The sequence below is a fragment of the Melanostigma gelatinosum genome (assembly GCF_949748355.1).
Source record: "Melanostigma gelatinosum genome assembly, chromosome: 18".
In the NCBI taxonomy this organism is placed as follows: domain Eukaryota; kingdom Metazoa; phylum Chordata; class Actinopteri; order Perciformes; family Zoarcidae; genus Melanostigma; species Melanostigma gelatinosum.
This window is the reverse complement of record NC_136651.1, coordinates 10,785,984-10,804,093: the sequence shown is the minus strand read 5'-3', so window position 1 is coordinate 10,804,093 and position 18,110 is coordinate 10,785,984. Positions and strand designations below refer to the sequence as shown.

Sequence of the window (18,110 nt, the reverse complement as noted above, 5' to 3'; positions counted from 1 at the left end):
CTTCTCGGGTGCCAGCATGTACGCAATGTACAGCTTCTACCTAAAGCTCCCCCACTTTCCTGTTTCTTCGATGAGCTGGGATCAAATGTTGCGCCCCAGCTCCTCGGGTTTATCATAAAGTTCAGGAGGAGAGGGTTATTTTCCAACATAGTCCAGGATCAGTGTCAGAAAGATCAGACAGAAAGCTGAGCCCACACTGGAGAGAAGTATAGTGTAGCCACAGAGTTTAACCCTTCAGCAGTGCTGTTCAGACTCAAAGTCACAAGTGACACCATGTGTTTGAGCTGGAACAATTATTTACTGCACGCAGCAGTCATACTTTTGTGTTAAAACGAACTTATTTTATTGTCTGGAAATATAACAATTTGTGATATTGACTAAAAACACCACTTTCTAGTTAGTTCTTGCAGTGACCTTGCTAAAAAGCACTTTATAAACATACCCAGACTACTGTTCTGATAACACTTTGTGACAAACATTTTTTATGACATGCATTTGTTATTGCTGTAAAATGAGCATTGATTAATTGTTCCTTAAGTCTAACACTTCTTCAATGCGACCATTTGTTGATAATGTCTTGTTATCCCTTAGTTGTAGGTTTTTTTGGGGGGGTGGGGGTTTTAAACTACAATAAGAGAGCGATTTTGACATTTGAATCGTACAATGCTCATACAAAAAGATACACGCAGAGAGAGAAATCTTAGTTATAAAACTGTTATTACAGTATGACGCCAGATGGCACTGTTTAACCATGCAGAGAAGTGTTGACATAGACCTGCCTAGAATCCTGCACATAGATCCTGCATGTCTGATAGGAGCATACAAGCTAAGTAAAAGCTGCACAAATGAAACTTAAAATAGTGTATCAGAGAAGCGGCCTCAATGATTCTGATCAGCAGAGGTGTAGTATACACTGCACTCAACGACTCTGGTGTCATAGGTTCACCAGGAATCAATGAAAGCAACAGTAGAGTGTGTATTTATCCAACCATGTCATTCAATAAATTATCTTATGCAGTCTTAACACATCGGGAATTGTAAACAAACAGGCCAGAGGTAACGAAATACACTTCATATTAACACAATCTATAGCATTATTTTTGATCCGAAGATTACATTGACAAAGTGAGTGTATATGACAAATACTTCAGGCCCTGTGTTGGCTTGATTTATCTTATTTTATTATGAATCACGTGTGTCTTGCTCATAAAACAAGCTGTGAAGGATTTCAGTGTCAGTAGACCGTTGCTGGACTCAGGCTGTCTGAGGGGCAGTGATGGAAAAAACAAGGCACGAGCTGCATGCGGTGGGGCACCAGCGCTCAGAAAGTTTTCTAGCATATTGGGCAGCCTATGACACAGTTTTCTAGCATATTGGGCAGCCTATGACACTGCATCATGTTTTCATTTCACTTTTAGGGGCCACCCAGAGGGCCCTTCATCATGTTTTCTATACTGGTAGGGCACCCTAGAGGCCCTTCGTTATGTTTTATACAGGGCACCCTAAAGGGCCCTTCATCATGTTTTATATACTGGTAGGGCACCCTAGAGGCCCTTCATTATGTTTTATACAGGGCAACCTAGAGGGCACTTCTTGAGTCCACTGAGTACACCAGTGCATAAGACCATGAGACAAGATGTTTTTAAAGAACCTTGTGCAAACACAGCATGTGGCTTTGTCTCACTTTTCTTATCTGTTACACAAAACAAGTCGACGATTTTCTGACTGCTCTAATTCGTAATTTCGCCGATATATTGCATTAAGGAAAATTACTATATTCCATCAAGTGTCCTTTCTGTGAGTTTGGCATTTGACCATTGTTAAAAAAATAAGCAGGCTCTCTGCAATTTCAAGTATGTTTGAATTAGGTATTCTTGATTATTATTGGAGTAGAAGCTAGAAAAACAAACATCAGTAAACCTGAATTCCGAGTTATTTTATGACATTGACAATCTCACTATCTTATCCGTCATTATCTCGAGGTCACGTTTCTGTTCCCTGGCAAGGGAGTAAACAAGAAGGCGCATTACTGAGTAACAAGGTTTTTCTGAGAAGTTGAAGAAGACGCAAAATATATATTTTGAAATTGAAGTTCTATCAACTTCAAAATTGCTCAATGGATTGGGAACGGAGAAATTTTCCATGATCCTCAAAAGACGTCAAGTAGGGAGAGACACCGGAGGGAGTGAGGTCGTAATAATAATTATATGTGCTGTTATAACAGCACCAGCCGATGTATAAATAACCTATTGTGTTGTGTTTTGTGAATTCTAATCTCGTTGCTGTCATGCAAATACACGTTTTGGCCTAAACTATTGGTGAGTCAAATTGATATATGCTTATCTAGCAGTTCCTCCATTTAGCATATCACGTCTCTCTTGAACACAATAAAATAACAGTCACCAAAGGAAACGACTATTGTTAGAGAGTGAATGTTATTATCATGTTCGGTCGGATGCACTTCAATGAATGACACGTCTTCTGTAAAGCAGTCAACATCACCACCACCGGGTGTTTTTCCGCACTGTTTTGACGGGCCATTGTTTCCTTTGGCTGGGAAAGCAGTTGTTGCAGGGTTAATTGTATTTTTTTGTCTATTATGTGCATTCAAGGTTTTGTCTGAAAGTTGGTCGCATTACAAGGTATGACAGTTAGAATTACTGCATTCAAAATGTCAATTCAGGAAAAGCATAGTGTTACCAGTTATATAAAGTAGACCTAAAGTGCATAATGCAGAAAATAGTGTCAGTGTGATTTTATTTTAGTATTATATTCTTGGATTATTATTAGTTCTGCATTCATGTTTAAAAAGGTTGAGGTAAAGCTGATGCTGTTGGGTGGATTAATCCATAGCAATGAATTTTATTTTATAAACTCACTAGGTTTTGAGTCCTAATACTACATAAATACACATCATTTATTATCCTAGTGGCATGGATTCAAACCAGATTATTTGAATAGCGGTGGCAGCAAACTATAAAGTGAAGGAATATATAATAATATAAAGTTGTAAAAGAAGACTCGTGAAGTAAGATATTCTGACGTACATCCACCGAGCGCGTGATGAGTAAAAAAAGAAAAAGAAGTCTCGCCTACAGCTGGCCGGTGGGGGGCGGGGCTTGTGAAGGGTGTATCCAATAAAAAAGAAACCCCCTGTTCCGTTTACCGGTATAAGCGAGTTCTACATACGCACTGCGAAGCTGTAATTCAAACGGAAACGTTTCTGGATTTGAGTTATTTCACATCGAGTCGGATAATCGTTAGTAGCATTTGACGTAGTAACGTTATCTTATAAACGCAAGGGAGTTTGTTTCCGTATCAGTTTAATTTGTTCGTTATCCCGCGCGCGCTATCGTAACGACACTGTCTGTGCGCGCGCTATTTAGCTTTACCGGATAGAAATCTTCACAGGACCGACAACTGGAACGTGTGGTAAGTTTTATAATTTAGACTTTCTATCAGAAGAAATGGCTCTTGGTGTTTTGTGTGCTGGACGCCGTAACGCCTCGATGATAAACGTAAAGCTAATGCTAAAGCTAGCCGGAAAAATAAATCATTGTTCTGTGTATTCACCACTAACGCTAATTATCTGAGTGTTTGCAAGGTAACGTTGCTAACGTAACGTTAAGTGTACGCGAGAGTTGAGACCTAGCTAACATCATTGTAGCTGCTCAGTTAAACATCTTGTCTGACCTGGGAGAGATGATGGTTGTTACCGTTAACATTAACGCCACAACTATGTAACGTTTGTCTCGAACCAAGGTGAACGGGGGACACCACCGCAACCAAAGGAGTATTTTACGTTAATTTCCGACGTTTACGGTGCTCGCCATCTGTCCATCATACACTCTATTAAAAAGGGCACGACACACAACGGTGCCTGCCTCCCCAGTCAGTCGGCGCTTGTGTTTCCTCACTGAGTCACTTCCGGTTGCACCCCCTTTTAACAAAAAAACACGTCAAACATTCGAGGAAATGCGATTAAAAGCGCAATAGCAATTTAAACGGACATAGCCAAATCATTGAATGAAATACTGACGTTAGTCTGGTTTCTGTTTGAACCCGTGAAGCGGTGCGAACAGATGGCGCTCGTGCTCAGGGCTGTGTTCTATGAATGGATGACGACACGTGCACTCGTAGAAACGATGAACGATTGTAAAGTCTACTATGGATAAGGCACACCTTATCTCGTAACGGTAGTCATGGCCAGCAATAAATCATATATATATATATATATATATAATATATATAAAAGTCTGGTGTATTAGACGACGTTCGTGTAATATAACCCCCGGTTTCTTCCTGCGACATTTAACAAAAATGGCTTCCCGTTTGGTTTTCAGGAAAGACATTTACTAGAGACCCTTGTTCCAGTGCGAGTGTTTACTAACGTTACTGGTTTTCCACGGTCCCTGTTGTTGCGTTGTTCTTATTCGGTTTTCAACGATGCTGGTTTGACACCCTCCCTGATTAGCGTTGTTGTCAGTGTCTTTTCTGCACGTGACCCTTCACATGAAGGTTGAATGAGAATAAGCTGTTATTAAAGCAGGTCTTTTCTTTCTCTTTTCAGCATGTACCCCTGCTCATCTGCAGTTACAGTTGCACAATGGCAGTCTATTCAATCAGTTTGATGTCTCAGCACCAAAGAAATAGCAAAAAATCTAGTTTAATTACAGGATAGCAATAGGCCCACACTTTAACTCTAGTTTTCTGGTCAGTACCAGTTAAACGTATTAATTTGCACAAAGAACCCTGCTAAATACAGGCAGTTCTAAAGAAGTTAATTATTTATTTGACCATTTACCTCTTAATTTTACACTGTGCTATTTTGACAGGCATTCATTACCTTTTAAGATTGTGAAGCAATTTCTCTCTAGTCTATAATCATGGTATCAACTACTGCTTCTGCAATAATACTGGCCGCCACGGTGGGGCTAGCCAGTACCCACACTGCTCTGACAGAGTACACTTGGTTGCTGGTTGTCGGCTTCATCATCGCCTTCGTCCTAGCCTTCTCCGTGGGTGCCAATGATGTCGCCAACTCGTTTGGCACAGCCGTCGGCTCCGGAGTGGTCACCTTGCGACAGGCGTGCATTCTGGCCACCGTCTTCGAGACCGTGGGCTCTGTGCTCCTTGGGGCCAAAGTGAGTGAAACCATCCGGAAGGGCATCATCGATGTGAACATGTACAACGGCTCCGAGCATGTGTTGATGGCTGGATCTATCAGCGCCATGTTCGGTGAGTACCTGCAACACATCGTTACACCTACGGCCGTTGAACCTGGCGAATAGAAATTGTCAGACCCAAGATGCAATGTCTAATGTGATCACTTCATTTATTCTCTTTAGGTTCTGCTGTGTGGCAGCTGGCCGCCTCCTTCCTTAAGCTCCCCATCTCTGGAACACACTGCATTGTTGGTGCTACCATAGGCTTCTCGCTGGTTGCCAGAGGTCAGCAGGGAGTCAGGTGGTTTGAACTCCTCCGTATCGGTAAGTCACCCACTCTTAATCAGCTGACCTAGAAATGTCCTCCAGTGTTTTGCTCATATAGATCATAGACTATATTAACATAATGACAGGGTGTGATTGGTAATGCAGTCTTATGAGAATTCATCAGCCAGTTTTGCGTCTGTGTTGAGGAGCTTCAATGCTGGGGTCAACATTCAGGTGTTAGAATTTTATGAATAGCTGTTGCCGATTCAGAGCTAAATTCACAACACCTAAAATATGAACTGTGTTTCAAAACTTAAACTTTAATTGTGAGTATTTTGTACATCAATCAATAATGATTCCAGTAGTCTCTAATGGACTATCTACTATCCATGAGCTCAATGCACATCAGAGAATATGGGGCAATTTTCTCAATTTACTCAACGCTTTACAGGAAAATACAGTGACTGAACTAAATTCACACGCTGTTGCATTATATTGTAGATTTCAGGTCTATGTTGCGCCGTGGAAAGGCCCAACCTGATGTAAACCAGACTTCCCATTTTTTTTTTTTGAAAAGCAGAATCTGAAATAATACCATTTTAATGTTATTCAGTCATGGGAAGGGCTTGAAATGTTTATACTGAGGGCACAACAAGAACTCTTGGTGATTGACTGACAGAAGTATAAAACGACCCACCGTGCCGGTCCATGGGACAGGTAGCTGTGCTGCCAAAATGGCAAAAGAACGTCTCCTTTATCAGGGAAAGGATTATGGTTGCTCAATAGTTGAAAGTGGCATGACCTGACACACAAAAGCCGAGATGATATCTCCTGTGAAAGGATTGTCAGATATTACCTTTCTTTTATATTGCTCATATCTTTTATAATTTGCAGTTGCTTCCTGGTTCCTGAGTCCTCTTTTGTCGGGAATAATGTCTGCCGTTGTTTTCTACTTTGTGCGCATGTTCATCTTACGCAAGGTAAGCTGTCTTTTATCAGATTGTGATGGTATGCGTTTTTGTAAGTGAGACTCGAACCTTCCGGGGTGATACGTTTTAGGTCTGTTTAAACACTGCCCTAGTACGCTGCCAAAATGAAATGTTTGTTACATGGTGAGAATGAAGCTACTGTCCTCTGTTCCTTATCCACATCAAACATCTGGAATCAAATGACTGTAACCTGACAATAGAATCTCTGTTCATACCGCGTGCCTTGTTTTGTCCCTGCAGAAAGACCCGGTACCGAATGGATTGAGGGCGCTGCCTGTGTTCTACGCTGTGACCATGGGAATCAACCTGTTCTCCATCATGTACACTGGCGCTCCGAGTGAGTATCATTGGTTCAGTCGCTTTGCTTTGCATGCCTGTCCACAGCCGAAAATAAACTGCTCCCTCAGACAGCTGGATGCCCACACGTACTCCAGACTGAACCAGACTGTTTACCTTTTTTTTCTTCTTTTTTTTTCTTCTTTTTTTTTCTATTTTCTTTGTTTTTTTTTTACAGAAGCTGTGTTTATTTTAACATGTTTTTTTGGAGCCCTCGTGCTTGTGGTTCTATGTGGGTCATAGCTGGAATGAGGTTTTAGAGTGGTGCACATCAGGGAGATGGAAATAAAATTTCACTTAACGTCACTGTCTGCCCTTCAGGAAGAAAAGAGAAGTAAAGATGTTGTTGGAAACTGTCATAGTTGTCCACAGATTTAGTCTAGTAATGCTCTAAATACTTGTTGGCTTTTCATCTTCCAGAATCTCTTCATTAAATGAGCAACTTTTGCTCCTTTTGTTTTCTTCTCTCTGCAGGGCCTAAAAGTTCAAGATGTTAGCTGGCCTGGGCCGTTAAATGGCACTACAGGCCAGAGTTTGACCAGATATTGTGGGCTTGTGTGCGCGCAGCAGCGCACTCACAGAGAGGAGAGCACTTGCAGTTCCAGCATAGCCCTTAACCCGGCCTAGTCAGGCGCATTCTGTACAGCTGTGTGAAGTCCCTCACACTGTACACGAGGACCTGTACTTGGGTACCTCGCATTAAAAAAAAAAGGTGCGAGATTGCATTTCAGACACCTTAACAAACCCAGCCGTCCTCTTAAACTGGTCACCACTCGCACAGCTCGGTGTCAAAGCCCCCAGGAGACCACAATGGAGCCACTTTATTGTCCAACGCAAGATGTCCCATGTTTATTTCAGGCCACGTTATGGATGGTGTGCTACACTGGCACACAACACAACAACGGCTCATTATATTGCTGGTTTATGATATCTGCACCCAGCGGAGTACAGTACATTTGGTTCCCTAATCTAGATCTTATCACAGTGCTGCGATTGGACACCAGGCATCCCACAGCACATTCCTTTACTCAATAAATAAATAAATATATATATATATATATATATATATATATATATATATATATATATATATATATATATTTTATTTATTTATTTATACACACACCAGTGCCAGAGACCTCAAGTCAGCATGTGCATGCAATTTGGGCCAAAGAATCTGAGGGTCAGCTGTCGATCCTTTACAGATGAAGCTTCGTGTGACTTGTATATCTCATGTGCTGTCACTCCACTGCAATTGAAAAATGATAAATACCACACAAACAGACTTAGGATATGATTCTTATTCCCTTTTAAGGGAGTTTGTCACATGAATATGAAGACATGGTGCTTTCTGAGTTGGTATGAAATCACTGTAAACTCCTTTTAGAGAAACTAGTAACTGTTTATTGCTTTTACTAAATCAGCTCATTTTGATCCATGAATCCTGTCCATGTTGTTGGCCTTCAGACAAAAGCCTGCTTCATATGCTAGGTCTAAACAGTTTGTATTGCATACCAGTGTATGTCCCCCCCCTGCCACATCAGCCTCAATTGATGAGCTTCAATGCGTTTAGCTGGATACAAATTTTCTGCCTGGGTTACCCTCTGAAAAACAAACACCCAGTAGCGTCTGTTGCTCTGGGGACACAAAGCAAACAGCAACCTAAAACTGATGTACACATTTTAGTGTACGTGACTTATTTAAACCCCAGCCACAGTGCTTCAGGGGCTGCTATTATCATGGCTAGATACTTATTGTCAGGAGTGCACGTTGGGCTAACAGATCGTTTCAGTGCTTAGACTTAATGCAGCTGTCAGTTGATCATAATGCTCTTGCTAAGTGCTACACCTAGTTCGAGACAAAAGTGAGGACAAATGCCTGACGGTTCCTTGCCAGGTGAGTCATAAACTGCCACTTTAAGCCATTGCAATTTAGGCTGGTGGTGAGACGCACATACGGTAGTGGAAAAAAACAACAAACTATGTTATTGTGTAATGTAGGCCCTGGGATACAGAGGTTTAAGGGAGGGGTTTGGAACGCAGCTGTGGTTAAAGTCAATTTCCTGTGCAGTCCCATTCATGCCACTGCATGGCTGTGGTATAAGCTCACCCCTTTGTGTGGGAGTGTTTATCAGACCTAGGCTGGCTTTCTAAAGCCTTTCTTTTATATTTTGTAAGAAGTTTCCTACAAAGAGTATTCATGTGACTTTCATCAGGCCCCATTTGTCAGTTGTTGGGTTTTTTTTTTTTTTTTTTTTTTTGTGGCGTATTTTGTTGCATTCCTGGTGGTGCCACAGCCCGGTACTGTGGCGCTGGATCCCACCTGTTACTTGGTGTCCCACCACATGTGTGAGCCGATGCACCCTGGAGAAAGACGGGAGCCACAGCTGTTACAGAGCCTCCTCTCCTGTCCTGCCTGGAGTTGGCTTCCATTGTGTAACTAAATAAACATCAGTTCGGTGCTCTGCGGTCTCATGCTGCAGCGTGACTCAGTTGAAAGAGTGCGCCATAAACTCACATCAACACGCCGACTCTTATCACTTAGCATTGGCTCTTCTGTTTTTTTTAAATTTTTATTATGCATGGTCAAGGTCACCTCATCCAAAGTGCCGTTGTTGGAATTTTCCGCAGCTCTTGTTTTTGTTTTTCTCCTCACCACACTGCTGACTTGCATCCTCGTTGGTATGACAAAGACCACTGCTTCCCTGGGCGAATGTGAATAGTTTCTTCCTGCTGGCATGTGCTGCATTATCTGTAGCTCTGCTGCACCAGCTTTGCTGCAGTCTTGGCAAGAGCGTGTCCTTATTGCTACAGTGAAGGACCCCCCCCCCTCTTTCTTTTCTCCTTTAATTAACGGCGCCTTTTAAGGAACTCATTGCCGTGTGCCCGCAGGGCATTTTGGGGTCATGGTGACATCTTTTTGCTCTGTCACCCATTTCAGTGTTGTGGAACTGTTCACATCTAGGGGTGCACATGCTTTCCATGTTTAACTAGGATGTGGCAATGCAGTCATACTCTTAGCAATAGAGCTCAGATGTTATTGAAGTCTTTGCTATATCCCTGTAGTTGACTTTCATCTGTTGGTGCCATCTATGTTTTAATATAAGAACACAAGTTCCTCCAAACCTGACCTCATGTTGACTTACACAAATTGTCTTTTTTATATTTTTACATAGTTTTTAAGTTTGCTATTTCTGTCAACTTTTTCTGTTGTCCCCCAAGAAAGGTAGCACCGGCTGCCTTGTTTGTTAAACCTGCCTTTTCTCTATTCTCGTGTGTGTGTGTGTGGTTCTGTCCGGGCACCTGGCGGTCCTTCAGTGCTCGGATTTGACAACATCCCTTGGTGGGTCACCCTGCTCATCTCATTGGGCTTCTCTGTGCTGACCGCCCTGGTTGTCTGGTTTATTGTCTGCCCTCACCTCAAGAAGAAGATTGAACGTAAGTCACATTCATGTTTTTATTTTTTGGTCATAAGATGATTCAGTTTTCAAATCCCTGTCACCAGTTTCTGCTGGCCGCTGAAATTATAGTTTTCCTCACCGCCATTGACGCGGGGATTTCGCATCGCACTTGTAACCTCCAAACTATTCACACTGAGGTCTCATTTAATCCAGCAACTGGAGCTCAGGGATATTTTGTCATACTGGAGTCACTCTAATGAAAATCATTTGAAATTATTGTCACCAGTTTTTGTTCTATAATCCTGGATTAAAGTGAAACCCCATCCACATTAACGCGCCAATAGTGTGGTTTCTAGTGTGCCAGGGCAACGGCATTCATGTTAACCTTCATGAATGTTTAGTGGTTTCCTCAATTGTTAACAATACAATGCTTTGTATTCAGTTGTCCCTACAACAGGTCACGTCTTGCCTTCTTTGTTACGGCATTAACAATTACAGAATAGCAGTTTGTTCTCATTAATACCATTTACAAAGCGTACACATTCAAAGAAAGTTAGTTTTCTTTACTTGTAGTAATGTTGATAAAACTGTCACACGGACCGATCTTAAAATGTTTGCTATTGACCATACCTGTCAAGTAACCAAGAAGCAGCAGCTTTTTCTGGCCAAGCACAATTAGTCTGCATCGGCCTCCATTCTGTAGACTAGCAGCCTAATTGGGTCGTAGTGATCCACTAATTGGTCTTCAGCTCATTGACTGAAATAAGCCTAGCTTAACTTAAAGCGTTGACGTGGCGTTTGCGCTACATGTGTGGGTAGAGTGCTGAGGGTGACTGAATGCTTCATGTCTGGCCATGACCCGTTTGGATGATGTAATGTGGCCCACTGCTCATAATACTCCTAGGATTACGGCATAGAAAATATTGGCACCAAGTATCTGATTCACTTTAAATCCACAAACAAAAGTTACGTGAGCCTCCGGCTGTGCCGAGTCTCATCATCTTTCATAAGTTAAGCTGCTGGCGGTAGTGTAAATATGTTCCGTGTAAGGTCATAATCAGTTTATCGGATCTTGTGAACACGGGTAACGTTGCATTTATAGGACAAAGGTGTTCGTGGTTATGTCATTCTCGTGACTCCCTATAGCTCTGGTTGAGAGGGAACACATGTGCTGTGCTGGTATTTCTCTGCTTGTGCATGTTTGGACACGACCCAATCGACCTCTTCACTCCCAACTCCTCCCCTACCAGGAGATATCAAGTCTGCCAGCCCATCTGAGAGCCCCCTGATGGAGAAGAGGGAGCTGAGGGAGGCCCACTGTCCAATCCTGAAACAGGCCGCCAAGGAGACGTCGACGCCTCCCGCCCCAGCTGTCAATCAAAGCCCCTCTGACCAGTCACAGGATGCCCCGGAGGAGCGCAGAGTGGCATTTGGCATTGGAGATTGTGACGATGTTGACAATAATAAGGAACGTAGGGTGGCGTTTGACATTGGAGATTCTGATGACTCGGACTACAGCAATGCAAATGGTGGTAAGTGTACCAGCAACATTGACATGCTATTAAAATAATGCAGCCTAATGGTATGAGATGCATGAAGTTGATACAACATAAGACTTAAAGGTTTGTTTGTTTGTTTGTTTTGACCAATTCCTGCAGCTCCTAAACGGGTCCAATCAGACAGTCAGGTCAACAACCAGCAAAATTCGGCCAATCAGGTCCAGTTCAACAAAGAGGTCCAGTTCAACAACAGGCCGGCACAGATTCCCAGTAACGGTTACAGCCAGTACCACACGGTCCACAAGGACTCAGGCCTCTACAAGGACCTGCTGCACAAGCTCCACCTGGCCAAGGTTGGCGACTGCATGGGCGAGGGAGGGGACCGACCAATCCGGCGCAACAACAGCTACACCTCCTACACCATGGCCATCATCGGCATGCACGGAGACTTCAAGCATAAAGAAGGGGAGTACCGTGCCTACGAGGAAGGAGACAAGGGCACGGGGGCAGCGGGTCAGGAAAGGAAGCGCGTGCGTATGGACAGTTACACCAGCTACTGCAACGCTGTGGCAGAGCACACGACTCCCGAGGCTCTGGGAGAGGGAGACGTGACGCTAGAAATGGCGAAGGAGGACACAGGAAGCAGCCAAAGCTCTCTGGATGATGATAGGCATGACGCAGACAAGCCAGAAGTGTCCACTCTCTTCCAGTTCCTCCAAATTCTCACCGCCTGCTTTGGATCCTTTGCCCATGGAGGAAATGACGTGAGGTATGCAGAGTCCTTCATGAAGCCGGCGTCATGTTTGGGCATCAGGCTGATGGATGACATTTTTACTTGTCAAAGATTCTGACTTGTGAGTTGAACCTTGATATCTGTTAAAATGTAATCCTTTCCTCTGCAGTAATGCCATTGGCCCGTTGGTAGCTCTGTGGCTGATTTACACGACCAGCAGTGTGACTTCAAACGAACCCACTCCCATTTGGCTGCTGCTGTACGGTGGCGTGGGCATCTGTGCTGGACTCTGGGTTTGGGGTCGCAGAGTGATCCAGACTATGGGCAAGGACCTTACTCCCATCACCCCCTCAAGGTACAGACTACCTTATTTATATAAACCACATCCTCTTCAGACATTACCAGATTTAGAATTTTAGCAAAGCATGCTCAGACACAACTACAAGAGAGAGAGACATGACTGTTTTTTTTTTATTTCCCCTGCAGTGGTTTCAGCATCGAACTGGCCTCAGCCGTGACTGTCGTGGTAGCCTCTAACATTGGCCTGCCTGTCTCCACCACCCACTGCAAGGTAAGTGGGTCAAACCCTGTGGTTTGGGAGCTAGACTGAGACACGGGGGAAGAGGCTAGTTAGTGTGACGTAGGCTACGGTAAACAGGATCCCAGTCTGGGACACCATCCAAATGTGGAGCAACTTTCTCCTCCATAACGTTTTAGGTATGCAAACGGATGATTAGAAGTCATGCGTTTAAGTAAGAGGATGGGATTGATCGGCCATCTTTGTTTCTAGGTGGGCTCTGTGGTTGCAGTCGGATGGTTGCGCTCAAAGAAGGCGGTAGATTGGCGTCTCTTCAGGAACATCTTCCTGGCGTGGTTTGTGACTGTGCCCATCTCTGGTCTGATCAGTGCCGCCATCATGGCCATCTTCATCTACGGCATCCTTTGAGCCTTGGGCTGCACCCCCAACCAGGGGAGGAGAAAGAAACCGCTTCAGTGCGCACCAAAAGAAAAGGAAAAGAGTTGGAAGGCCAGAATATATCGCTTACCTCGAGCCAACAACTTTGGAAGAAAAAGGAGAAAAAAATAGAAATATTTGAACAGGACTTGTGATTATGGGCCTGTGGTTCTTTGCTGCATCATTTTCAACCTGGAATTTGCTGTTTGTTCCATTCTGGCCACATGATATCGAGCGGGAAGCTTGCATTTCCTTGTTCCGGCTTGCTTTTTCATATCGCAACATTCTATAACGAGTTATTCTGAAAGCGTCAACTCATTTATATTTTTGCATTTTCTTTTAAATTTCCTATTTTACTTTGCAATTATGTAAATACAACCATGTTCTGCTTTTAACTTTGTTTTACACGTTAGAAAGAAGTGAGCAACTCAAGATGCAGTGTAAGCCTTTTGCAGATTTAACGTAAGTCATAACACATGCTGAAAGTAACGTAGATGCAAAAGCAGTATTTTTAGGTTTGAATGTGTTATTTTCATTTCTAAGTAATTATTAATGAAATGTTTTCAATCTGGCTTGTATCTCCTAAACTGTGGTACATTAGCTATTCCCCTTCTCTTGGTATATAAGAAAAGTCACGAACTGTTGATTCAGAGAGGTGGCTGACTGTGTTTTCTAACATGCTTAAACATTCGATCACATTCCTGCAGTGTTTATGGCATAATTGTCAGTACCAGCTGTATGACCACCTGCAGAGTATGTGAAATACTGTAGCAATAGCATTGAAGTCGGCCCACTCTGGCAGGAAATGATAACTCCTGCAATCCAGTCCATCAGAATGTCCTGAGTCTCCACATTCTCGCTCTTCGTCTGGTATTATTGGTTACTTGAATTTTGAGAAATGTACCACCAGAATGTTGACTAACAGGAACACATGCTCTCAAACGAGTCTCCTGTTAAAACTTGATTGCATCATCTTTGATGGTTAAATGCTTAATGCCTCCTCCAGCGTTATGTTTCCAGGTCACATGTATTGGCTACTTCCCAGTATGTTTTCTGTGATATTTGCACCTGCCTAAACATTTGGTAGTTGTAGCTATCCGCTCTCTTTTTCTCATCCTGAAGGCGATTTTAAGGTTGTAAAAGATAGCAGGAACCCAAAAACTGGAAGTTCTGAGTGGTTTGGTGTTAAGCTGATCTGGTATCTTGTTTGACTAAGGGTGGACATACGTTGCATGTGTGGTCCTTTGGCTGCAGTACTAAATGCATATCAGATCTATAGCTGCTGTAGTTGCCTTAACTGTTTTACTTTTCCCTTTAGGTACCAAAGACATTTTTTTTAGTTTTTTTTTTTTTAATGCACATCAACATACTCTAGTCCACAGTTGTGGATGAAAAACAACAAATAAAAATGGGAAAATAATGGTGTTGAACTTGTTACTAATTTATGATACAAACATTTTCTTTATATAATAAAGTATTGCAACTTTTAACACAGGTTATTGAAGTAAATATCCCAAAAAGCAGTTCTGAAACTAAGTATTTTGGCACAACATGAAACAAAGGAGGACATGTTCAGATAGGTGGTATAGTTCCCGTCTTTATTGGCAGTAAGCGCAGTGCAGCTCAGGGACCGGGAGGAGAGAGCGTTGGATCCACGCGCTGCTGTGCCGTCTCACTCCAGTGCATCTGTGACGCAAGAACAGACGAGAGGATTCCTTTACGCTAGCTTTACATCGCCAACGCACCATAATGCAGTAGGTTTCCAGGGCTCTGAATAAGATGTATGAATCACAGTCAGATATGACTCACTCACTCCTGCATACTGATGAATGATGGCAGCACCAGTGTGTGATGTTACTGCTGTTAAAGCACAAAGGGGCCTATTCTATCCCTGGCGGATGAGGATTTACTGCTAAAACCTGCACATGTAGGTTTGTCTTCTCAGGAGTTTGGCTTTTCTCATCAAGGAGTATAAAATACAACCTTCTATCACCACCTCAGTAACCTTGAGGCAGAAGCATTTGATCAATTTGAAAACTATCCTTTTGGCATCTTTCAGGGCAGGGGCGGTGCATCCTTGGTCCAAAAATAACCAGAAGCAGACGATGCAGTATAAATATGCAGTATAAATCAAGCACAATAACTACCTGGGGACAGACTCCTCAGTGTCCTGGATTCTTGTCCTAGATTTACTCTCATACAAGGACTGTGCTCAAATAAACAACCCCCAGCATCTTATTTTTGTGGTCAAGCAGCCAGCCAATCTTTTTGGTGACTTTAATATCTCTCTAGAACATTTGTTTCTTAAACTAATCTTTTTAACAAGCTGCCGAGTTGTACATTTGTAATTGCTCTTGAGGCATTGTACTGCTTTTGATTCTGAACCCAACCTACAGTAGGTTTTCAACAGTATTTCAAACTAGCTGAGACCGGCTTTAACGGGCTCCGTTGCTCACAGTCTGTTCATTGTATAACCTACAATTTGACTTTCCCAGTGTTCCTCAAAACAGTTCACCACATCTTGCCTCAGCAGGTCCTACGAGTAACAGTAGTCTCTGGATAATATTAGTGAACAGATAACATGCACTCAGCTGTAAGGTAAATTATTAGTGTGTCGCATTTAAAAGTCTCCACCTTGTTCCCACTTGGTTGTATCATGACTGACTCCATCTGCAGAGGAGCAATGAGGAAATGGAGAGTTACAACCACAGAGTTATACTGAGGGATTCATCGGTGCAGTGAGTCAGCGGCGTTACTTGATCTTACCCAAACTGCTCACAGTCTCTGTCACTGCCTCGTGGTGCTCTAGGGAGACATTCAAATGTATCGTGTGTACAGTAAAAAGATTTAAAAATGGACTGAGGCCAAACTGCTGTGTGCTTTCTATTGTTTATCTCTAAATGTTCTTTAAAAAGATGTTTAACAACTAAACTTTCAAAAAATTGTGTAGTGGAGTAGATTTTCATCACTTACCCCGCCTCTGTCTCCCTTATAAAAATAATAAAGACACACATTGTCATTGATAGAATGACAGAAGCTGAAATTACATCTTTAATGTTCTGAAATAAACTGCATACAAAAAAACCTCAATGTCACAAACTCACCATCTGCTTCCTCAGAGGACTCGGACTGGGATTCTGTGGGGGAGAGAGAGATCAGTCACATGGTTGTGATATTTAACATGTAAGTGTACTTTAAAATCCTGCAGACCTTTTCCAGTCTGTCCTTTAACACCATCTACAGGCTGATACTTGGAACAGTAAAACCTCTCACCTTCACGAGCTGCTGCGTCAGAGTTACCGCCTCCCTCTGCTGAAGGAGGATTTCAGTTATGTGATGTTGAATCTCAACAAGATCAAATGTTGTCTTTTTTTTTTAAAGCCAGCAGGATGTGTTTTACACACCTGTGTCGTCATCCTCTGCTTCAACATGCTCCTCTACTGTTGGAGACATTTCAACAGGTGGCATGAACACACAATCAATATGTGTTCAGGTGTTATACATACAAGTATAACTTACCGGATCCTTCTTGGACAGCTTCTGTATGTAACATATTTTGAAAGATTGCATTATAAAGTGCAGCTGAATTCATTGTGAATGCGGTCAAAGCTCATAGTTCCTCTTACCAAGGTAGCGGGTTTCCTCATTCTGTTTCTCTGTAACTTCAGTGGAGGGTAAACAAAAACAGATTATTGACAGAACAGAATTGGATGAAAGACACATTTGTTTTTGAGGTCACCTCGTTTTGGGTTATGGTCATTGCTTTGGACTTTGGTCAAACTTACCATTCATCTGAGCGGTCTCGTTCTTTTGAGCGGCCTCAAACTCCATCTGATCTGAGGAGACAGAGCGACACAGTGATGCAAAACAAGAGCCAAATATATTAAAAATGAAGAAATGTAGTGTTACAGATTTAACATGAATTAAATCGAAAAAATAAAAAGTGTCTGGTAGGTGGCTTTAACAAACCGGATAGTCTACTTGTGTCATAACAACGCAGATGAAAAAGACTTCTGCTCTTGCTGCCAGGTGAACAAACACACAGACTTAATTAAGTACATAAAGCATCAGTTTCACACTCAGCTGGTTCTGGACCAATGCACCGTACCTATTTTCTGCAGTTCAGTTAGCCCATCTGCATGAAAAAACACATTTAGATACATTTTGAGGCATTACCTTACATAATTATTAATAACCAATTATTAATATATAATCCCTCACCGTGCCGAGCAACTACTTCCTCTTTCTCTGCAGATTCCAGAGATGCTGAGAGAGCTTTGAATAGTCACAAGTACATCAGTCAGGCTTCAAATAAACACATAACTGAACGTCTTCTGTCGTAAAAAAGCATGAATCAGTTTTCTCCAGAGGCTAAGTTGCACATATTATTATAACAAGCAATAATAAAAACAACTAAAAGACAAAAAAGTTGTCTCCCAGTCTCCATCAACCTGTTTAAAAATTGTAGTCATATTCTAAATCTTAAAAATAAAATAAGTATTTCTTCTTCTTACCAGAGTGAAGCGCTGCGACAGCGAGGAAAACACACAGTGGCACTGGAAATCTCATCTTGGCTGTTGGTCTGGGTACTGGAAGATTTTGGGTTGTTGTCAGTTTACAGCCTCTTATATCTTCAGACGCATCACATGTTTTGCATGGACAGGCGACTCTGGTACCATTGTCCCTCCCTACCTGAGAGGACAGCTGGGTGGCACATCACCACACAGACGTATCCTTATTCAGGCCGTCAATGCCACCCATTGTTG

At 42.5% G+C, this 18,110-nt stretch overlaps 2 protein-coding genes across 8 annotated transcripts; one reads left to right on the top strand and one right to left on the bottom strand.

The window, feature by feature from the left end:
* Positions 1-3,179: 3,179 nt before the first annotated feature.
* slc20a1b (solute carrier family 20 member 1b) lies at positions 3,180-14,774 on the top strand. The gene is made up of 11 exons (XM_079289081.1): positions 3,180-3,432; positions 4,571-5,238; positions 5,349-5,489; positions 6,327-6,412; positions 6,662-6,758; positions 10,075-10,194; positions 11,408-11,689; positions 11,816-12,425; positions 12,559-12,744; positions 12,876-12,960; positions 13,180-14,774. Exons 2-11 carry the CDS (start codon positions 4,887-4,889, stop codon positions 13,333-13,335), a joined length of 2,115 nt encoding a protein of 704 aa, XP_079145207.1. The 5' UTR covers positions 3,180-3,432; positions 4,571-4,886; the 3' UTR covers positions 13,336-14,774.
* Positions 14,775-14,923: 149 nt separating this feature from the next.
* On the bottom strand, positions 14,924-17,935 carry LOC306792082 (uncharacterized protein). Of its 7 annotated transcripts, none has more exons than XM_079289083.1 (13): positions 17,859-17,935; positions 17,566-17,619; positions 17,453-17,479; positions 17,130-17,180; positions 16,971-17,006; positions 16,864-16,884; positions 16,749-16,784; positions 16,618-16,656; positions 16,449-16,481; positions 16,318-16,332; positions 16,111-16,149; positions 15,979-16,014; positions 14,924-15,030 (listed from the first exon to the last, which is right to left on the bottom strand). In XM_079289083.1, exons 1-13 carry the CDS (start codon positions 17,911-17,913, stop codon positions 15,017-15,019), a joined length of 456 nt encoding a protein of 151 aa, XP_079145209.1. In that variant the 5' UTR covers positions 17,914-17,935; the 3' UTR covers positions 14,924-15,016. The 7 variants fall into 7 exon arrangements, with proteins under 7 accessions (XP_079145209.1, XP_079145212.1, XP_079145213.1 ...); XM_079289086.1 differs by having other exon boundaries at positions 16,618-16,653; XM_079289087.1 differs by having other exon boundaries at positions 16,864-16,881.
* Positions 17,936-18,110: the final 175 nt, after the last annotated feature.